At 37.7% G+C, this 24,176-nt stretch overlaps 1 protein-coding gene across 8 annotated transcripts in view; it reads right to left on the bottom strand.

Annotated features, from left to right (window-relative positions):
* Positions 1-24,176, bottom strand: part of SCAF11 (SR-related CTD associated factor 11) — a 123,143-nt gene that overhangs the window by 27,572 nt on the left and 71,395 nt on the right. For 6 of the 8 annotated variants that reach the window (XM_023738832.1, XM_023738831.1, XM_023738834.1 and 3 more), the window contains 2 exons: positions 20,251-20,351; positions 18,159-18,223 (listed from right to left, as the gene is read on the bottom strand). In XM_023738832.1, coding sequence (XP_023594600.1) covers positions 18,159-18,223; positions 20,251-20,351 — 166 coding nt within the window. Of the gene's footprint in view, positions 1-18,158; positions 20,352-21,194; positions 21,302-24,176 lie in introns of all 8 variants that reach the window. The other 2 variants (XM_023738836.1, XM_023738837.1) reach the window with 2 other exon arrangements.

Here is a 24,176-nt window from a genome sequence, read left to right as displayed (position 1 = left end):
ATGGGGGGGGGGGTGCCTGGCTGAGCCCAGTAACTTAGCCTCTTACCCTAAGGAACACATCTATTGAAAATGTGTGGTAGGTATCTAGCCATATTCTTACAAATAACTACCATTTTCTTTCAGCCAGACAAAGAATTGCTGTATATTATGTCCTAAGGGTACTGAGATGTTTTGATTCAGGTTTCATTCGCTTGATACTTAATGGGTATGTACTGCTTACACAGCAATCTTTCACTTGGAAGTTTATCTCTGGAAGCCATCACTACACAGAATGGTCTCTGTTGGCAGAACTATTAGTTTTCTAGCCAATACTAAGTGTTAAAATTTGGTTCAAAACCTTTTTCATGTATTTATGGGTAATTCTCAAGTAATTACAGAGTACCTCCTATGACCATCTCCCAAATGTTTTCAACATTGGTGAATTTGTTTAAATTGTGGTTTCCTGGAGATTTTTTCACAAATTTACCGTCATCTGCTTCTGGACAGCAGTGATAATATCTTTTGTTTCACTTAATTTTTTATCAAAGTAATGCATATGCATACTATAAGAAGATGAACATGACTTCTAGGCTGATAAAGAAAATCTACAGTGAATGGAACAACCAGAACGCAAAGAGAACGTTGATACATTGTGAAAAATGTAACTAATGTCACTGAACAATCTCTATAGAAACTGTCAAATGGGAACCGAATTTACTGTGTAAACTTTCACCAAAAACCACAATAAAATATTATTTTAAAAAAAGAAAGAAAATCTGTAGTGGCCATACCTAGAAATCCTCACTCGTCATTTTTGCTCCCCAAAGGCACTCATTAAATCCTTTAGCTATTTCTTCCAATAGTTACTTCTTTATTTCTAAATAACATCCTTAACTACTCCATCTTGATTTTTTTTGTTATTTCAGATATTTTCTCTTATTGCTATTATTTCTTTTTTACCATGGAAGATTTAACTCTTATTCCACTGCTGTATGTACCCCCTTTGCTATCTCCATCCTAATGTCTATATAGTTTTGATATAGCAATGTTATTTTAAAAAATTATTCATAGCTAAACCATGTACTGAACTATGATTACTCTTCTTATAGTTATTCATTGCCTTGTGTTTTCTTTTCCTTCTTTCCTATATGTTCTTGTTGTCAGGTGCTGCTGAGTCAGTTTTGACTCATAACGACCCTATGTACTACAGGAAAAAACAGTGCCCGGTCCTGCACCATGCTAACAATCGGTGTTATGCCTGAGTCTGCTGTTGCAGCCTGTGTCAATCCATCTCAATGAGGGTCTTCCTCTTTTTTGCTGACCCTGTACTTTACCAAGCATGATGTCTTTCTCCAGGGACTGATCCCTCCTGATAACATGCCCAAAGTATGTAAGACGTAATCTCACCATCCTTGTTTCTAAGGAGCATTCTGGTTGTACTTCTTCCAAGACAGATTTGTTCATTCTTTTGGCAGTCCATGGTATAATCAATATTCTCCGCCAACACCACAATTCAAATGTGTCAATTCTGCTTCGGTCTACCTTATTCATTTGCCCAGCTTTCGCGTGCATATGATGCCACTGAAGATACCGTGGCTTGGGTCAGGCACACCTTAGTCTTCAAAGTGACATCTTTGCTTTTCAACACTTTAAAGAGGTCTTTTACAGAAGATTTGCCCAATGCAATGCATCTTTTGATTTCTTGACTGCAGCTTCTGTGGGTGTTGATTGTGGATCCAAGTAAAATGAAATCTTTGACAACTTCAATCTTTTCTCTGTTTATCATGATGTTGCTTACTAGTCCAGTTTTGAGGATTTTTGTTTTATGTTGAGGTGTCATCCGTACTGAACACTGTGGTCTTTGATCTTCATCAGTAAGTGCTTCAAGTCCTCTTCACTCTCAGCAAGCAATGTTGTGTCATCTGTATAACACAGGTTGTTAATGAGTCTTCCTCCAACCCTGATCCCCCATTCTTCATATAGTCAAGCTTCTCAGATTATTTGCTCAGTATACAGACTAATAGGTATGGTGAAAGGATACAACCCTGACACACACCTTTCCTGATTTTAAACCATGCAGTATCCCCTTGTTCTGTTTGAATAACTGCCTCTTGGTCTATGTACAGTTTCTGAATGAGCACAACTAGGTGTTCTGGAATTCTCATTCTTCCCAATGTTATCCATAATTTGTTATGATACACACAATTGAATGCCTTTGCATAGTCAATAAAACACAGATAAATATCCTTCTGGTATCCTCTGCTTACAGCCAAGATCCATCTAACATCAGAGATGATGTCCCTCATTCCACGTCCTCTTCTGAATCCCTCTTAAATTTCTGGCAGCTCCGTGTCAACGTAGCGTAGCAGCCACTTTTGAATGATCTTCAGTAAAATTTTGCTTGTGTGTGGTATTAATAATATTGTTCAATAATTTCTGCATTCAGTTGGATCACCTTTCTTGGGAACAGGCATAAATATGGATCTCTTCCAGTCCGTTGGCCAGGTATCTGTCTTCCAAATTTCTTGGCATAGACAAATGAGCTGCGTCCGTTTGTTGAAACGTCTCAATTGGTATTCCGTCAATTCCTGAAGCCTTGTTTTTTGCCAATGCCTTCAGTGCAGCTTGGACTTCTTCCTTCAGTACCACAGTTCCTGATCATATGCTACCTCTTGAAATGGCTGAACGTCAGTCAATTCTTTTTGGTATAATGACTGTGTATTCCTTCCATCTTCTTTTGATGCTTCCTGCACCGTTTAATATTTTCCCCATAGAATCCTTCACTACTGCAACTCGAGGCTTGAATTTTTTCTTCAGTTGTTTCAGCTTGAGAAATGCCAAGCGTGTTCTTCCCTTTTGGTTTTCTATCTCCAGCTCTTTTCACATTTCATTATAATACTTTACTTTGTCTTCTTGAGCCATCTTTTGAAATCTTCTGTTAAGTTTTTTTACTTCATCATTTCTTCCTTTTGCTTTAGGTACTCAACATTCAAGAGCAACTTTCAGAGTCTCTTCTGATATCCATTTTGGTCTTTTCTTTCTCTCCTGTCTTTTTAATGACCTCTTGCTTTCTTCATGTGTGATGTCCTTGATATCATTCAACAGCTCGTCTGGTCTTTGGTCATTAGGGTTTAAGGAGTCAAATCTATTCTTGAGATGGTCTCTAAATTCAGGTGGGATATACTCAAGGTTGTACTTTGGGTCTCGTGGACTTGTTCTAATTTTCTTCAGTTTCAACCTGAACTTGCATATGAGCAACTGATGGTCTGTTTCGCAGGCAGCCCCTGGCCTCGTTCTGACTGACAATACTGAGCTTTTCCATCATCTCTTTCCACAGATGCAGTTGATTTGATTCCTGTGTATTCTATCTGGCGAGGTCCATATGTACAGTCACCATTTATGTTGGTGAAAAAAGGTATCTGCAATGAAGAAGTAGTTGGTCTTGCAAAATTCTATCATGTAATCTCCGGCATCGTTTCTATCACCAAGGCCGTATTTTCCAACTACGAACCCTTCTTCTGTTTACAACTTTCACATTCCAATCACCAGTAATTATCAATGCATCGTCACTGCACGTTTGATCAATTTCAGATTGCAGAAGTTGGTAAAAATCTTCAATTTCTTCATCTTTGGCCCTAATGGTTGGTGCATATATTTGAATAACAGTCCTATTAACTGGTCTTCCTTGAAGGCATACGGATATTATCCTATCACTCACAGCATTGTACTTCAGGATAGATCTTTGAAATGATCTTTTCGATGAAGAATGCAACGCCATTCCTCTTCAAGTTGTCATTCCTGGCATAGGAGACCATATGATTGTCAGATATAAAATGGCCAATACCAGTCCACTTCAGTTCACTAATGTCTAGAATATCAATGTTTATGTGTTCCATTTCATTTTTGACGATTTCCAATTTTCCTAGATTCATACTTTGTACATTGCACATTCCAATTATTAATGGATGTTTGCAGCTGTTTCTTCTCATTTTAAGTTGTGCCACATCAGTAAATGAAGCTTGACTCCATCCACGTCATTAACATCAACTCTACTTTGAGGAGGCAGCTCTTCTCCAGTCAGTCTTTTGAGTGCCTTTCAACCTGGGGGGCTCATCTTCTGGTACTATATCACTGATATTCATAAGGTTTTCACTGGCTAATTCTTTTCAGAAGTAGACTCCCGGGTCCTTCTTTCTAGTCTATCTTAGTCTGGAAGCTCAGCTGAAACCTGTCTGCCATGGGTGCCCCTGCTGGTATCTGAATGCCGGTGGCATAGCTTCCAGCATCACAGCAACACACAAGCCCCCACAGTACGAAAAACTGACAGACATGTAGGGATCTTTCCTATATATCCACCATTAATTTATTAATGGATAAGTTAATGTGTATACATGTATTAAGAGATTTATACTTTTGTTGTAGAGTTCGCTAAATTAATGGTAGATTTATACACATTAACTCATCCATTAAGTTTGCTCTCCAGTTTCTTGGAAATACACCCTTGTCCTGCTCCAGTCTGAACCAGTAACTTTCTAAAAGGGGCTGTTCAACTGTCATTCTAGGACTGCCCTTTGCCATCATCTTGATAATTTCCTTTATCTTTTTCCTAGGTTGGAACTCATTTTCTGACTCTCACATTATTCATTAACTTTCTCATGTTAGTGAAGCATAAACATTCTCCAGCAGTATTCTGAGAAAGGGTGCGTAGGAAATAATTTTGAGCTCTTAGGTGTTTGAGAGTGTCTTTTTCTGCCCTAACACTTGATTGATAGTGTGGCAGGGTATATAATTTTCTGGGTTGGAAATTATTTCCCCCAGAATTTTCAAGGCATTGCTCTACTTCACGTCTAGATTTCATTGTTATTGTTCAGACATCTGATGACATTCTCTGACTCCTGATCTTTTATATGTGACCTGATTTATTCTCTCTAGAAACTCACAGCATCTTCTCGTTATCCTTGGAGTTCTGGAATTTTACTGAAGTATTTGGTGTTGTTTTTTCCTCATTCATTAGGCACAAGGTTGGTTATTTATTGCCTTTCTACTCTGGGAAAATTTCCTTTGTATAACTATTTGGTAACTTTCTGCCTTCTCTTTTAATTTTTCTTTCTGGAGTTCCATTCTGGAGTTCTTTTTAGGATCATTCCTAGAATTCTTTTACTCGGTGTTGAACCTCTTGGACTGATAACCTATCATTTCTTTGTCTTTCTGTCCTATTTTCTGAGACATTTCTCAGCATATCTTCTACTCCTGTTGATTTTTAAAAATTTTTGCTGTAATATTTTTAATTTCCAAGAGCTTTCTTTTTTTCTTAATAGTCTTTTCTTCTTTCATTAATGAAATATTCCTTTTCTTACTGCTGTGAACATTAATTTCTTCAAAAAGTTGTTCACTGTTTTCCAGCATTGGATCTGTTCCATTAGGTTCCTTTTGTCTCTGTTTTGATCTCTATCATGTTGGAGGCTTTCCTCAAATGTCTGGTGATCCTTGGTTGTTTGTGGGACACTAAAATATTGATTGGGAATAGTGTGGATGGATGGTCAAAGTCTTTTGGTTAAATGGGTTTCACTGCAAGGCGATCAAGCAGAGACCTTGCTATTTCATTGTGAGGCTCCCAAATGTCAATATCTTTAAGTCTTTTCTCTTGAGCATAATTGTGTCCCATTGAAGATGCCTCCTATTTTCTACTTGCAGGAATATAAGCAAAACTGCCAAGGATTTGAGAAATAATCATGGATAGAGAGCTAGGGGGTCTCACCACTTGACTTAATTTCCCTTTTTTACTCTGTTTCCCTCACCCTCATTTGTGCTAGAGTTTGATCTGGTTCAACCGCTCACTCTAGAGAGTAAACATCTCCAGTCTTTGCCTGGGTAGTCCCCTTTCCTACCTTATTCTGCCAGGAATCTTAAGGACAAATTCCTCCTTCAAGAATTTAAACCAGTTCTATTTTTCTGGCTCCATCTCATAACCCTGCCTTCAGAAATAATGTAATCCTCCAATCCCAAGACTTTCTAAGATTTTATGGTATGAAAACTGACTTGATTCTTGTTAACTCCGCTCTCCTCATGAAAGGTTTAGGTTTCAACTTTCTGCTAAGGCAGTTTACCATTCCCCTCATACAACTACTTTCAAGTTTCTAATATTTTGTGGACATCTTATTTGTTGTCTTCTCTCTCCAGTTCTCTTTGTCTTTGTGACTTTAAATACCTTTCCTTCTTTTATTGCCATTTTAGTAGGGTTCTGGGAAGGATCATAAAATTTTAGAAGTGCTCAATTTGCTATGCTTAACTGGAAGCTTGTCTTAATTCATCATATTCCAAAACATGTTTCATGAAACATTAATCCCAAAAGATGTCCATGAAAACATCATTTTGTACAATACAAAGCAGTGTAACAAACACTGTGCTTAGAGCCTAATAATTGCCAAGTATCCAATTAAAGTATGATTAATTGATTTCAAAGTTAATAAAGCCATAATTAAATAGATCTATATGAGTCGGAACTGACTCAATGGAAATGGATTTGGTTTAGTTTTTAGTATGCACTTAAAGAGTACTCCAATAAGAAATGCCTGAAAAGGGGATACTTTTTGTAAACTACACCAATTATAAACCAGTAGCCCAAACCAAAGATTAAATGTTCATTCCAACAACCAAAGCACATAAGGAGGTTAAAAATAATCAAGTATGATAACTCAGTTATCTAGTATGAGTGAAGAATGAAAATGACACTTCCTTAAACTTGCTAAAAGGTTAGTTTGCTGTCTAATCTTTCACAGTACCTCTAGTAAGGCGACAGGAAGTTAGCAATAGCACCTTCTTATATGAGGACACTGAATTAAACAGGTGACTTAATGGAAAACTGGTGCAAAACCTAGGTAGTCCACTTCCAATAAAATTGTCCATTAGGTCTTCTGAAGTTTAAATTTTATGCTAACAATTTCTAATCCAGACATAAGAATTTCACAATGAATTTCACTAGCTCTATTCATTAGATCAAGTAGTGTATAACATAAAGATAAATAACTTCAGGTAGAAAGTCATGTCTGTGTTTAAAGAACAGCCTCATCCCACTTAAAAAAAAAAAATTTAAAGAAGCCAAACAGAGTTACTTCCTAAAAATCTAGCTAAGCAATCCTAGGTAACAAGACAGACAAATTTTTCTCAAGAAATTATTTTATAGAAAGAAAATTATCCTTAGGATACCGTGGTTTCTGTTCAGTGTAACTGGATAAACAAATAAAGAGGTACTCATTCTACTAACTCCATCTCCCTTAGATCCTTGCTCAGTCACCAAATTCCAACATTTAGGAATTCAAGGTCACTTCTCTGTTGCACAGATTCATTATTGCCCCTAAACTTTGAGACAATTACAAATAACATTTACTGGTTCAAGTCTTCTAGTGAGGCAGTTTATTAAAAAATACTAAGAAACCTATAAAGAAGGTAAAAATTCAAAGTTAAAGCTCTTAAAGGTTCTAATACTAAAGCTATGATTTATATACTTTAACCTGAAACAAATGAAGACTGATTTAAGATATCTAAAATGTTTCTGAAAGATAAGGCAACGTAATCAATGGTTAGTTGGTCTATTAAAGTTGGAAGCAGGCATTATGCTATGAAAATGAAAAAGTTCATTTTATAGTAAGAATTATTTTTGAGCTCAAAAGTGCATCCCAAGAATCATCATCAGAATAAGGCAATACTTTGAGTTATAAAGGTTGCAGACAATCATAAAGTCAGAGGGTTAAGGTGGAATATATTAACAATACCAATGCTTTAGTATTATTTTGTACAGAAAAGAGGAATTGGATATTGAGTCAGAAGACTGGATCAAATTCTGGCTGCCCCAATTAAGAGCTGTATGATCTTGGCCAAGATATTTAACCTTTTAAAACTATTTTCAAGTTTATATTTATGAAGGATTTTGAGCAGTCCAGAAACTGTCAAAAATAGTGACAGCCATGGAGCAGATTTAACTGTTAACATTTAAGCCATTTTTGCTTTATACCTTTTATATTCCAGTTATAGCTAAAGCCTATCACTCTGTCCCTCTAATCTCTTTCAGCTTCCTTCCTTCACCAGAGGAAACTGTCTTGGAATTGCCATGCATGTTTTTATCACTTAACCTTTCTGAGTCTCAGTTTCCTGTTTGTTACATCTACTAACTGTGGCCAAGGTCAGTCAAACAATAACTATTTATTATTTAATAATAAATTATTTTATAATTTAATGACCATTACCACCTGTGTAAGACCCTGAGAAATGTTATATAGAAAACATAATCACTACTATCAAGAAAAAAGTTTACTAGGAAGAAAGCAAAAATAAGATAATACATTTTACTGAAGTTAATTGTAAGACCTAGAATTATTTTATGTACCATTATGGGGGAAAACTGGCCAGTTCAATTCTCACAGTATTTTTAATGACAGAAAAATTCAAACAAGTACAAAAGTGGAGAGAATAGCATGATGAAATATTCCAGCCTCCACAATTATTAATTCATGTCCATTTTTGTTTTATTTTGAAACAAATCGTGACCATCATATAGTTCCATACATAAATATTTTATATAAAACTAACTCTGAAAGTGCTCTGTGGGGGAAAAATCACCCTTACACCATTATCATAAATTAAAAAACACAATAATTCATTAATATCAAATACTCAATTTGCAATTTTCTCCAATTCTTATAAAGTCGTATTTTTCCTTTCTTTTTATAATATGTTAAAATAGGGACCCAACCATCTAAGATGCATCAATTGGTTCCAACCCACCTGAAGCAAAGGAGAATGAAGAACACCAAAGACACAAAGAAAATATTAGCCTAAGAGACAAAAGGGCCACATAAAACGAGACTCCATCAGCCTGAGACCAGAAGTCCTAGGTGGTGCCCAGCTACCATCAATGACTGCCCCAACAGGAAACACAACAGTGAGTCCCTAACAGAGCAGGACAAAAGTGTGGAATAGAACTCAAATTCACATAAAAAGACCAGACTTGATGGTCTGAGACTGGAGGAACCCCAGAAGCTACAGCTCCCAGATGCTATGTTAATCCAGAACTAAAACCATTCCCAAAGCCTACTCTTCAGACAAAGATTAGACTGGACTATAAAACATAAAATAATACTTGTCAAGAGTGGGCTTGTTAGTTCAAGCAGATACATGAGACCAGATGGGCAACTCCTGTCCGGACACAGGATAAGAAGGCAGGAAAGGACAGGAGCTGGTTGGATGGACACAGGAAACCCGTGGTGCAAAGGGGAGTATGCTGTCACATTGTAGGGACTGCACCTAGTGTCACATGACAATATGTGTATAAAATTTAGTACGAGAGATTAACTTGAGCTGTAAACTTTCACCTAATGTACAATTAAAAAAAGGGACCCAAATAAGATCCATACTTTGTGAGCAGCTAAAATGTTTGTCTCTCTTAATCTACAGATTCCCACTTATTCTTTGTTTTAATCCTTGCAATTTTCTGATTGAAGAAATCAAGTCATCTCTCTTATAGTCTGGATTTTGCTGATTATATCTCCTTGGTGGTGTTTAACACGCTTCTCTGTCCCTGTATATCCTGTAAATTAGTATTCCGATCTGAATTAATTTGTTTTTTTTTTTGATCCACACACGTATTTAATTGTCTGGTTGTCTCTCCATTTTTTAAAATTTGTGATTTAGGTGAAAGTTTAGAGAGCAAATCAGTGTCTCATTACAGTTAATACATAAATTGTTTTGTGACACTGGTTGCCAACCCCGCAATGTGTCAACAACCTCCTCTCCTACACCCCAGGTTCCCTGTTTCCATTCGTCCAGCTTTCCTGGCCCTTCCTGCCTTCTCCTCTTTGCTTTTGGGCTGGTATGCACATTAGTCTCGTATACATGATTGAAACTATAAAGGACATCCCTCACGTGTATTACTGTTGGCCCTACAGAACTGTCTAATTTTTGGCTGAAGGGTGAACATCAGGTGTGTCTTCAGTACTGAGTTGAAAGTGTGTCCTGGGGCCATACCCTCAGGGTTTCTCCAGTCTCTGTCAGGGCAGCAAGCCTGGTCTTTTTTTGTGTGTGTGAATTTGAATTTTGTTCTACATTTTTCTCCCACTGTGTCTGGGACCCTCTATTGTGATCTCTGCTGGAGCAGTCACTGGTGGTAACCGGGCAACATCTAGTTGTTTTGAATCCTGTCTGGTGGAGGTTATGGTAGTTTTGGCGCATTAGTCCTTTGGATTAATCTTTCCCTTGTGCCTTTGGTCTTCTTCATTCTCCTCGGTGCCAGCCGGGATGGGACCAGTAGATGTGTCTTAGATGGCTGCTCCCAGGCTTTTAAGACCACAGTAGCTACTCACCACAGTCAGATGTAGAACATTTTCTTTATAGACTATGTTATGCCAGTTGAGCTAGATGTTCCCCGAGACCATGGCCACCAGCCTTCAGCCCAGTAGCTCAGTCTCTTGGAGAGTCTGGATGTGTCTGTGAAGCTTCTATGACTCTGCCCCGGTCAAGTTGTGCTGACTTTCCCAGTATTGTGTACTGTCTTACTCTTCACCAAAATTACCACTTACCTGCTATCTAGTTAGTGTTTTTCCCTTCCCACCCCTCCCCTCTCTCGTAACCATCAGGTTATTTCTTTCTGTGTGGAAACACTTTCATGTGTTTTAATAATAGTGGTCTCATACAGTATTTGTCCTTTTGTGATTGACTTATTTCACTCAGTGTAATATCCTCCAGGTTCATCCATGTTGTGAGATGTTTCGCAGAATTGACTGTGGGCTAACAACTATTAATGCTCACTGTCTAAATTCATTAATTCATTTGGGTTTTAAGCTAGTTACATTCAAATTCCATAATTCTTCCATTATTTGCTGAAATGCTTCTGAAAAAAATAACTTCCCTTTATTATCCTAAAGTATAGTTTATTTAGGAAAGGCAAGATAAGATACTTGGTTGTTTCCTTTTACTTGCCAGTGTTCAAAATTAGTTTCCAGGCAGCCTCCAAAGGTGACTAATTATCTATTTATAAAGTATCATTGTGAACTCAAGGATTTGAAGATATTTAACGGGTTTTAATATTTGTAGTTATTATCCTTCTTTCAAATTGTCCCATTTTTGACTAATGGAAGCCCAATTAAGTTGATTCTTGAGTCCTTTTGTGACAATCCCAGTAGTCTTCAAGATATCGCTTCCCTTGCTTTCTGTTATGAAAAAATATTCTACGCTTATCGTATTTATTATCTCAAAGCTGCAATCAGCCATTTCTCTCAAGGAGACCTGGTTCTTTTACTAGGAAATGGTATTTAGAGAACACAATCTGAGCACCAGGAGAGGGTCATGGTGCTTTCTTATCACTTAGACGTTTTATTTTATACTTACTGAGAGAGTTCTTTTAGAACCTGTAGTGGGTTAAACAGTGTCCCCCAAATTCATGTCCAGCTGGAACCTCAGAATGTGTGACCTTATTTAGAAATAGAGTCTTTGGAGATGCAATTAAGAACTGAGATGAGATCAAAGTGGATTAGGATGGGCCCTAAATGCAATGACAGTAACCTTTTAAGAGACAGAAAAGGATACCCACAAACACAGAGGAGGAGGTCTCATAAAGATGGAGGTAGAGATTGGAGAGATGTAGCCACAAGCCAAGGAATGTTAAGGATTGCTGGGAGCCACCAGAAGCTGGGAAGAGACTAGGAAAAACTCTTCCCCTAGAGCTTTCAGAAGGAATGTGACTCTGTCAACATTTTTATTTCAAACTTCTAGCCTTCGGGACAGTGAGAGAACACACTGCTGTTGTTTTAAGCCATCAAGTTTGTGGCAATTTGTTATAGCATCCCTAGGAAACTAATAATGACTTAGTAGCTTTTTTCTGTTTTAAAATCAAACAATAAATAAAACGAATACAGAAATTGGTTATTTCTAAAAGTTCTTTACGTGTAGAATCCAATCTTTTGAAATTACTTCTGAACTCTGAGTTTGTCAATGTTCATTTTTACCACGATATCATCCTTCGTGCTATTAAGAACAGTGGCGATGCAGATTTTCTTCAGGAAATCCATGGAAGAACTAGATCACTGGTGCTGGGCTTTTCAGCTGGATTGTAATTAATTATGTAAATTAAACCAACTTTTGACTCACACTTGGGAATGCTGGCACAGGTCTGACTGACTTCCCCCACTTCCTCCTTTCAATCTGGGCCTTAGGGTTTAAGGGCTATTATCTAAAGATTTCTTCCAAACTTGTGCTATCCATTCTCTAAATTTAATGACAGCACTTTGAATATTCATGTATTTGCATGTGGTGACAACTATGCTGCTGCCTGGTCAATGGAGATCATACAGAGCAAATGATAAGACAAAATCCCAATTCAGAGATGCTAACAGGTGAAAAAAAAGAGCTTCTCAGAATTGATCAAATAAAACCCAAATCAAACCAAATCCATTGTCATGGAGTCGATTCTGGCTTCTAGCAACCCTGTAGGACAGGGCAGAATTGCCCAACAGGGTTTTCATGACTATAATCTCTACGGAAGCAGACTGCCAAATCTTCTTCCCACAGAGCAGCTGGTAGGTTCTAACCATCGACCTTTCTAGTTAGCAGCTGAGCTCTTAACCACTGCACCATCAGCATTCCTTGACCAAATGAAAGACATGCTAAATGAACCATAAAGGCAACACAACCTCAGAGGACAGAGATAGCGTATTACCTCCTCTTCTGACAGTTTCAGAAACTTTCTAACAGGTTACCTGGTTTCCTGTTCTTTTAGAATACTTTTTACCAAGTTGTTGTTGGGTGCCATCAGGTGATTCAAACACTGATCCCATATGACAGAGTAGAACTGCTCCATAGGGTTTTCTTGGCTGCAACTTTACAAAAGTTGCATCAAGTCTTTCTCCCATGGAGCTGCTTTGTGCTTTCAAACTGCCAACCTTTTGGTTAAAAGCTGAGCACTTTACCACTGTGTCACCAGGGCTCCTTTTTCAATCTTCCTAAAATGGCTTCACTACATTGTATTCCAATGTGGAGGGGGGGGGGGGGGGGGACCTTCAATGGTATCTTCTTGCATACCATTACTCCTTATAAGATAATGTACAGAAACTTTAGCTTTGTTCAAAACTTTCTATGATGATCTTAATCTTCCTCTCCAGTCTTATTTCTGATCACCATGGTCTTAAACTTTTTTGCCCAAACTCAGGTTAGGGAAAGAAATGACATCTGGAGGGAACCATCAATTTAACTTAGGAGCCCAGCATAAATCAACAAATATTAATGCAAACCAATCAGCACTAAAGTAACAAAGATAAATAGCATCTTATAAGCATATGACATGTAAGCATCTTCAGAGCGTCTCTCTACTTGGTTGTATAGTAGGCAACTTACATGTACAAAAGAGAATTCTCTTTTTTAAATTGTTGAAAAAACACAGCAAAACATACACCAATTCAACAATTTTTACATGTAAAATTCAGGGACACTGATTACTTCCTTCAAGTTGTGCAACCATTCTCACTCTCCTTTTCCAAACTGTTCCCTCCCATTAACATAAACTCACTGCCCCTCAAGCTTCCTATGTAACCTCTTGAGTTGCTGTCAATTTAATCCCATATAGGTGGTTCTTTTAAAGAGCTCAATAGTCAAGGCAGACATTCTTTACTAGTTAAGCTAAATTGTTGTTTGGTTTAAAGAGGATTTCAGGGATATTTCTGGTTTAAGGTTTTAAGATTATCTCAGGGCAATAGTTTCAAGGATTCATTTAGCCTCAGTGGCTCTAGAAAGTCTGGATTCCATGAGAATTTGAAATTCTGTTCTGCAGAATTATTGATCAGGATCCTTCTATAGAATCTTGAATATATCCACCCAAACCTGCTCTTCCCAGCCTTCATTATCTCAGTAATTGGCAACTCTATTTTATTAGTTACTCAAAGTAAGATCTTGGAGTCATCTTTGACTTCCCTCTTTCGCATAACCCACATTCAATCCTTCCGCAAATCCTGTTAGATCCATCTTTGAAATACACTACATAGTGGATTCAATAACTTTTCATCACCTCCACTAATACCGCCTTGGCCCAAGCCACTATAATCTGTGGCCCAGAAAACAGCCACCCTTGTACTCCTATGATCTCTTCTTCCCTTAGCAGTCAGAGTGATCTTTTAAAAATATGTCAGATCATAATACCCCTGAAAATGTTCCCCATCTCACACAGCTTTAAATGACCTATTCCCCCAAAGTCTTTTACTACTCCTCCTCCACCTACCTAACTCCATCCCAGCCACACTGACCTGCTTGCTATTCCTTGAGGATGTAAGAGTATTCCTGCGTCAGAGCTTTTGCACTTGCTGTCCTCTCGACTGGAACCCTTTTCTGAGACATCTTCATGGCTTAATCCCTTATCTTTTTAAGGTCACTGCTCAAATATAAACATTATCTGAGACACCATCCCCAGCACTTTATATATCACCTCCACAATGTTATCATCCTTTATCCCCTTAAAGCACTGCTCTCTTTACCTGTTCTATGTTTATCTTTTTATTGTATATAAGAAAATAATCTCCACTGGCAGGAACTTTATCTCTTTTGTTCACTACTATGGAAACCCTGGTGGCATAGAGGTTAAGAGCTATGGTTGTTCATCAAAAGGTCGGCAGTTAAAATCCACCAGGCGCTCCTTGGAAATCCTATGGGGCAGCTCTACTCTGTCCGATAGGGTTGTGATAAGTCTCAATCGACTTGACAGCAACGGCTTTGGTTTGGTTTTGGATAGTCTTAAATGTCTAGAACTGTGCTTGGCACTGAACTGCTTAGCAAGTATTTGCTGAATGAATGAGTTGATCTCAATTCCCTTCTGCCTCTCCTAGTGTGAACATCACAATGTGCTGTATATGGATCTAGAATTTGAACCTGAGTAATTTTCACTCAACATAATACCTAAATGCAAGCTAACTATTTTGTATAGTATGTAATCTCTTCTAATGCCGGAAGAAAAACTAGCTATGTTAAACTTAAGAGGCGATGTAACTTTCCAACAAGACATGTTCCTAAGGGACTTTCTATAATTTTGAATATATATGCTATTTTAGCCTTATGCATTGACTTTATAATCTATCCCCCCAAGTAAAAAGTAACCTCATAGAAAAATTAACTATATGGGTAATCAGTAAGTATCTAGCTACTCTAAAATAAGCCTGGACTGGTTCATTTAAGACATTTGTTCATAATTCCCAAGGCACCAATATTCTTAAATTGTTGTTCTTGGTTAAATGACATCAAATTGATTTTCGACTCACAGTGACCCCACGTGACAGAGTAGAAATGACCCAAAGGGTTTTCTTGGCTGTAACCTTTACAGAAGCAGAACACCAAGTATTTCTCCTGCAGAGCTGCTGGACAGGTTCAAATCATCAGCTTTTCAGTTACCCACCCAGAAACTTAACCACTTAACCACTGCGCCACCAAGGTTCCTTTATTCTTACATTACTCACTCATAAAGTAAAATGAGTATTTCCACCTATTCTAAACCAAACAAGTGACCTCCGGTATCTTACCTTAAGTATATATGGTATTAGGTTACAGGTCTTGAACAACATTAACCTCTGGCAGGAATAATTTTTTAAAATAATAATAATTTTAAATTAACTATTCAATCCTAAATTGACTTGGGAAGCCCATTAAAAATATGTTTAGTATCTCACATTCTAAATAGTAAAACAAAACCTCCAATCAGAATGAATCATAGATTCTTATATACGGGCTTCAGTATACCGAAACACTATAGGTTTAAGATTTGCCTATGTTTCTCACTCTAAAATAAGAGCATGAAGGAGATACACATTCAAAGGAAATTACAGTGGTCTTAAAACTAAGATTAACATTGAGAGTGGGTCCAAGAGAAAGTCTGTAGTATCATTTAATCTTCCTTAGCAGTAAATTTTATCAGATCCTAGAGCTGCCAAGCAAAGTCTATCCATAAAAAAGGATGCTAATCTACAACACTGACATAGAAAAACAGTAAGTTTTGACATCTAAAGTTCTTTAAGAAATAAAAAATGCTTACCTAGCTATTGAAGATGAGATTGAAACGAACACCTTTTAATGCAATTTTACTTCAATAAATTATCAAAGACAGAACACAATAATTTATAAATTTAACCTAAGAAATCATATTAATTCCAATCAGGAAAAAAACCCAAATATTCATAAGGTATGAAAAATGATTTTTATTATAATTTGCTTCTTAAATTCCCCATTCTTCTCTTCCCCCAGCCCCTGGTAACCACTGATCTTATCTTGATGGATTTACCTATTATAGATACATAAATGGGATCATACAATATTTGTCCTTTTGTCTGACATTTCACTGTACATAATGTTCTCAAGGTTCATCCATGTGGTGGCATGTACCAGAACTTCATTTCTCTTTATGGCTGAATAATATTTCATTGTATGGATATACTACACTTTGTTCATTCATTTATCTGTTGATGGGCACTTGAGTTGTTTCCACTTTGTAGCTGTTGTGAATAATGCTGCCATAAACACTGGTGTACATGTGTCTGTTTGAGTTGCTGCTTTTAAGTCTTTTGGTTATATACTGAGAAGTATAATTGCTGGGTCATATGGTAATTCTATGTTTAACTTTTTAAGGAACTGCCAAATTGTTTTCCACAGCAGCTGTAACATTTTACAATCCCACCAGCAATGCGCAAGAATTCCAATCTCTCCACATCCTTGCCCACACTTTCTATTTTCTGTTTTTTTTTTTAGTAATAGTCATCATAGCTGGAGTTAAGTGTTATCTTATTGTGGTTTTGATACGCATTTCCCTAGTGGCACAGTGGTTTAAGAACTCGGCTGCTAACCAAAAGTTCAGCAGATCGAATCTACTAGTTGCTTCTTGGAAACCTTATGGGCAGTTCTACTCTGTCCTATAGGGTCGTTATGAGTCCAAATCGACTAGACGGCAACAGGTTTGGTTTGGGTTTAATGACTAATGATGTTCAGCATCTTTTCATTTATTTTTAAAAATAATGAATTCATTAATTCTATTTTAAAATAAAAATCCATTGTAACCTGGCCTGGAAAATATACGCTCACCTTATTATAAAATAGCTCATAGTAAGTTGATCTCTGGAGCAGAGTTAACAACCTGAACCCCCAAGGAAGAGGCACAAAGCACTGTGGCACCTTTTTTTTTTTTCACGCCCTGTTGCAAAGCCTTCCTGTATTACAGAGCCATGTACCAGACAAGAACAAAAGACAAAAATATTTAACTGTTAATGTGAGTAATCTGACTCATAACTACCCTTATAAGACAGAGTAGAACTGTCCCACAAGGTTTCCAAGGAGTGGATGGTAGATTCAAACTGTCGACCTTTTGGTTAGCAGCTCTTAACCACTGTGCCACCAGGGCTCCGCTGTGAGTTGGAATAGACTCAATGACAATGGGCTTGGTTTGGTTTTGGGAACGTAAGTAAGTATGAAAGAGGTGCTTTATTTCCAGGAAAAGTTTCCAACAGAAACGTGGCTAGAGGCCAAACCATAACTGCATCTGGGAATTATGAATAAGCAGCCCTGGTGGCGCAGTGTGAAAAGTGCTAGGCTGCTAACCAAAAGGTCGGCAGTTAGAAACCACCAGCCACTCTGCGGGAGAAAGATGTGGCAGTCTGCTTCTATAAAGACTTACAGCTTAGGAAACCCTATGGGCAGTTCTACTCTGTCCTATGGGGTTGCTATGAGTCAAAACTGACTCGATGGCAATGGGTTTTTTTTTTTTTTTTGGTTCCTGCTGTCAAAGACATACCTTGCTACTACTTTCAATTACTGGCCCACGAGGTATTTTATCTCATCTTCCCTAAGGACCTCTGCACTAATGAGTAGAGTAAGATCACAATGCAGGTTGCTAAACACCAAGCAACTGGGAAAAATGCTTTTCTTTACACAGACACACCCCTCCTCCCTCCCTTCAAGCTGAGCATAAGGGAAGGGAAAAGAAGGGTAGGGAACAAAATAAGAAACTCCATGAAAGCAGAATTTATACAGGCATTAATACAATAACAGAGCTCAGCAGAGTTCTGCGCACACCGACTATTTTCCAAACCAAAATATTATTAAAGAGAACTCTGGCACAAACATTAAATTAAAAACAAAAAAAGGTAGAAAACAATCAAAAAGTCACTTACTATGTATCATCGTCAAGTCATAAAATTGTGGACTTAATAGATCTTCTCTTATGATAGCTTTTTTTCTGTAAACATCAATTAAAAAACGTGAAAGAAAAGAAAACTGTCATTTTATTTATTTTCTATTCATTGCCTATCCAAAAAAAAATCTATCATGCAATAAACTATCTCGAAAGTGTGATAAATGATTTAAGTAACATTCTCAGAGACGCCTACAAGATATTAGAATCTCAAGCTACAAATTTTAACTGTATAGTGAGTTGTAGCATCTTAGTCTTTAAACAATTATCTTATTGGTTGACCATGACTGACTGGCTACCAAGCCATGTAGAAGAGAGGCGAGCAGATATTACTTGCTCTTAAGGGGCTATTAAGAAACTGTAGCAAAGAAAGCACAAGTTGCCAGTCCCTACTCCAGCAACGTGAAATCGAAGTTTACTACCAAGAAACAAAATATCTTCCCTGGAACATGTAAGAAGTATCAAAAAGGGATCGTGCAAGGGTTTTACTACTTTAAAAGGGAGAGGTAAAATGAATGATTCCAAAAAATAATGTACAGTAAATACGCAATAGCTGACAGAAAATTTTTGACCTTTGGGGAAATCATTAAAGGTCTAAGTTGGTGGGCAAAAGCAAGTTTTTATTTTGCATCAGCTGTTTCCCCACACCATCTCTCTACCACAAATCTCTGAGAAAAAGCAGTTAAACGTGTGCACTAACTCAGCTGTGCTAAACTCAAATACAGATACGAGCCTTACAGCCTCTCAGCAAGAACTTCAGAACTGGTAGTTCTGAAAGAGCACAAAATGCATATCCATGACAGCCAGTGATAACAAGAATGAAGCTAGCAAAGAGTTTTCTTCATGATACCTAGGAAAAGACTTCTAGTATCTACTATGCAAACATAAACAGAAAACCAAAGATAACTCAAAAATAGTTATAAGAAAATTTTATTAAAATTTATTCTAACCAGTTCTTATTAACTCTGGAGCTCACAGATGCGCTCTTGGGAATAAGACATTCCATGAATCCCTTGAAATCATGCACAATTTTACATTTATGTTATGCTTATTTTTTTGTCAGAAGGGGTCTGTAGCTTTCTTCAGATCCTCAAAGGAGTCTATAACTCCCCGAAAGTTAAGATCTAAGAAGCCACAGTGTTATGAATTAGTGGTAGGATACAATAAATCTCAGGGACTTCTGTCAACTGTTTTAGTAACTAAATAAATTTAGTTTCTCAAGAAATTAGTATTCTGATGAAATGCACTAATGAATCAAAGCTTTAATTATAAAGCTGACAATATACTGACTTAAAAATACAACTCTGGACAGCTCTAAATAGATTTCAAATCAAAATAGGCTCAGGCTTAAATTTTAAATGTTTAGAAAAACTTATTTTAAGCATTAATAAATTAATTTCCAGTACACTATTAATATTCAATTCAGTTCAACAAATATTTTAAATTCCTATTGAGTTTGTGTACTAAGTACTGTATTTCAAGGCAATTATGTTAAAATAGGACAATGGTTTTAACAACAGCAGTTAAAGATGCAAATCTAAACATATTAAACATTTTTTAAACATCTGTTATATTTAGGTAGGGAGTGCCTACTACAACACAAAGAAGTAAAATATGAGAGGTAAAAAGTAGTTACAACTACAATTCTCTCATGAAGAATGCTGCGCTCATTAGTTACTTTCTACTTTTTGTGCACAAATAACTAGGGCAGTGCTACTCAAAATGTGAAGACTCATGCTTATCCCTTAACTGTTACTGGTTTCTAATAAGTAAAAAAATAAGTAAGCGTTCAGAAACTGTTATAAAACTTTTATTCTGCGGTAACATTTTTATTGTACGTTACCAAAGTATCAGTCTAAACAAATTAACAAAGAAAACAAAATAAAAATCAACTTTTCACCAAAGATAGAGTTCAAATTATATTCTCCTTTCTTAAATGATCAAGTGTGTGCTTTCAAAGAAATAATTAAATACATGTAAACAACTTCATAAGAAAAAAAGAGTACTTCTATTCTACTAGCTAACTTCTTGTTCTATTCATTTGGATTCCACTTTCAAATTTCATCACTAACCTTATATAGCTTTTAGAATTTTCATGACAGGAGAGCTGTTTCTTAAAATAGCTTTCATTTTTCTTGCCGTTTGTTTTTCTTGACTGTCTTTTTACTTGAACCTATAAGAAGAGCAAGAAGAGCTAGAATCCAGTATCACAAATGTTAAGTTTTCAATTTTCACTTGAAATGATAAAAAATTAAAGCTATCTGAATAAAAGGGTAGTCCAAATACATATGGTTTATTCATTCAAACATGCTAAACTTTAAGTTTCTAAGTGTGCTAAGCTCATCAAAATAGTGAGAAACAGGCACGTTGACAGATTAAGTACACATGACAGAGATATGAGCACCGATTCCTGTATACACATAGGACTGAGAAACTTTATCTGAGGAAGTCAGAGAACAATCCAACGAGTAGGTGATTTATGAATTGGTCTTAAAGAATGAATAGGAATTTGTCTAAAGAAAAAACATCCTTGAAGGAGGAAAGAATACAGAGTTAGGAAATAACCTCATGTATCTGCGAAATAGTGAGAAGCTGATGTAGATAGGGAAGAAAAGAGTAGCAGAATACAAGGTTGATGAAATATATTATGACCTGATAGTAAAGGGTCTTGAATAAGAAAATAGTTCTATAGGTAGCAGAGACTACATGGAATTTCCCAGTAAGTGAATGAGATGATCAAATTTGTTTTTTAAGAAGATAACTTTGGCAGTGATGTGGAGAATGAACAAGTTAAGAGATTATATAAGCTAAGAAACCAGAAAGAAACGTGGCTACTGAGCAGCTAAAATGTAGCTCGTCTGAATTTAGATGTGCTGTAAGTGTAAAATATATATCAGATTTCAAAGACCAAGTACAAAAAACAGAATGTAAACTCTCATTATAAAAAATATTTACAACACGTTGAAACATATTAGATACATTAGATTAAATAGCATATTATTAAAATTAATTTTACCTGTTTCTTTTCATTCTTTCAACATGGCTACTAAAATTTTTAAATTACATAGCGGTTTGTAGAACACTTCTATTGGGCAGCACTGGCCTGGATGACAGCATGAAGGCCTACAAAGAAGCAATAGCAGAGAGATGGAAAAGGAACAAATTTAAGACAATGAGAAGGAAAAGGCAAAGACGAGGGAGAGAGAAATTGAAGAACTCCCAGAAATTTCTGATCTAGGTGACTGGGGCTGTGGTACTATCAATGACTGGGGCTTAGAGAGGGGATAGAGAATGAGATGAATTTTGAATTTGTTCATTTTTAGATCCTTCTGATATTCTAGATGGAGATATGCAGCAAGCAGATGGAAATACAGGTCTGGTTCTCCGGAAAGAGATCCTGACTAGTAACAAACTTTTAGAAGCCATCCAAATGTAGGTAGTATTTAAAGCTACTGAAATACTTGAAAAGATTTAGGGAGACAGTATACCAAAAGAACTGAAAGGACGATCCTATGAGGAGCCCCAATGATTACGAAATGAGGGTAAGAGGGACTTCCACCAAAATGACGCTCCAGGCAGAAGCACCACACCGTCCCTCCACAGCAAAGATCCGAAACACTCAGGCGAACAGAGAAAACAACAATCCTGAAACCCTCAAACATCAAATGAAGAGATAAAGAACTCAGCCAAGCAGCAAATGGAGTGAGAAAACCGACAGACAATGGAGTGAGGAGAGATTCATGCAGAGGTCCCCTATCAGCTAACACAGTGCGGATCCACCATCTTGGACTCCTATCGGAGACCAGCAAACAGGGGGTATGAGAAAGCAGCTTCATGGAGCTTCCAGTGGGAGACAAAACAACTGGTAATTTGCAATAAATGCTTTCCCACCCCCACCCTTCTTCACCCCCACTTGGCCTCCTCTGCTTCCCGCAGCCACAATCTCTTGGCCAGGAAGCACTGGCTGCTTGGATTCCACCCACCCGAACGGGCCGGCTCTCTGAGTGCCATTTGTTGGCTGCTGGTGTTGCTTTTTTCCGCTTCTTTTGCTTTCTTCCTTACCCCTCACCACCTCCCCCCCCTTTCGCTCAAATACCTGGCTCTGTGCCCCATCTTTGCTTCTTCCTGAGGGGCTGCGGAGCTCCGGTAATTTGTGATATACGTTTTCCCACCCCCTACCCTTCTTCACCCACACTCGGCCTCCTCTGTTTCCCGCGGACACAGTCTCTTGTTTGGGAAGCACCGGTTGCTTGGATTCCACTAGCCTGCACTAGCTGGCTCTCTGAGTGCCGTTTGTTGGCTGCTGGTGTTGCTTTTTTTCCACTTCTTTTGATTTCTTCCTTATCTCTCACCGCCTCCCCCTCCTTTCGCTCAAACACCTGGCTCCGTGTGCCATCTCTGCTTCTTCCTGAGGGGCTGCGGAGCTCCGTTCAAAGTGTGGAGCTGGTTCCCGGTCTGGCTGCAGCACTGGTGGGATCCTGGTGCTTTTGTTTGTTTGTTTGTTTGGGGTTGTTTGTTAGCTTTCTTTTCCTTTTCTTAAGTTGGGAGCCCATTCTAGATAGGTGGGGCTGTGCGGCTTGAAGCCTACCCCCTTGGCTTGCACACGGCATTTCTTTTTTCATTGGTTTTTTTTTTCTGTTTTTTTGGGGGCTTTTCTTGTTCTTTTTTTTTTTTCTTTTTTAATTTGTTTTGTTTTCTTTTCCCTCTTTTTCCCTTTTTTCATTACTCAGTTCCTCATCTCTCTATATCGTCCTTCTCTTTCTGTTCCCTGAATATCTGGCGTTTTATACCCCTATGCCTTCTAGCCAGGCTGTACTGCAACACCTGAGAACAACTTCCCCAGACCTCATAGCTGCACCGGTGGGATCCTTGGGAACTTTGCGGTTCTTTTCCCTTTCCGATTTTTATTTATTCATTCTATTCTTTTCTTTTTATTCTTCCTCTTCCCCTTTTTGTTTTTCTCCATTTCATAATTGCTCATCTATCCACTCCAACGGCAAACTCCCCTAGCATCCTTTTTTGTTTGTATGTTTTTGGCTCCTGTTCCTCTCTCCTCTCTCCCATATCCATCTTAGCTCCACACATAACAATCTCCCCGCTACATCCTGCCTACCTGCACCGCGTGCTTGACATCACACCACCAAGCAGCACAGGCATGGCCTACTGGAACCTGCCCTGCACTGATTACCAACCCACCATGGTGGCTGTAGTAAGTGCCACAAACAACCATCCCAGTAACTCCTCTTCAGCTAGACCTGCCCTGCTGTACCATACCTGAGTGACTGAATCTGCCAATTGGAGGCGGTGAAAAGTATTGTGCCCACAGACGAGCAAACAACAAAGAACGCAGAGCCTGCCTGCTCAGACATAGCCAAATTAAAAAAAAAAGGACGAAACAAACAAAACTACAAGCAATAAACGAGAAAAATAACTACCGAATGCCCCGAAGACAGCAGACAATATCAAAACTTTTACAAAAACAGGACAGGATGGTTCCAGTAGGCATCCAAAATAAAACACCAGATGACTTTCCAGTGGAAGAAAAGGCACTAGAACTACCTGACAGGGAATTCAAATCTCTCATACTCAGAATTCTTCAAGAGCTGAAGCAAAATCCAGACAAAAATGGGGAAGAAACACACAAATTCATGGAAAATACAGACAAAAAATTGGAAGAATTCAGGAAAATAATGCAGGAACATAATACCCAAAAACTTCACAACTAGAAATTATACAAAAACAACAATTAGAAATCCCAAAGATAAACAACAAAATTTCAGAAATGGATGGTGTCATAGAAGGGCTGAGAAACAAATTTCCATCGGTGAAAGACAGTATCAGTGGAATTGAAGACAAACACTTGGATACAACTCTGTTTGAGGAAAACTCAGAAAAAACAACAAAGAAAAATGAAGAGACCCTGAGAGTTATGTGGGATACAATCAAAAGCTAAAATTTTCAAGTGATTGGAGTTCCAGAACAGGGGGAGAACAGAAAG

Source organism: Trichechus manatus, unplaced genomic scaffold (assembly GCF_000243295.1).
Source record: "Trichechus manatus latirostris isolate Lorelei unplaced genomic scaffold, TriManLat1.0 scaffold00123, whole genome shotgun sequence".
NCBI classification, from domain to species: Eukaryota; Metazoa; Chordata; class Mammalia; order Sirenia; family Trichechidae; genus Trichechus; species Trichechus manatus.
The sequence above is the reverse complement of the archived record's forward strand: the minus strand, read 5'-3'. Positions and strand labels throughout refer to the sequence as shown.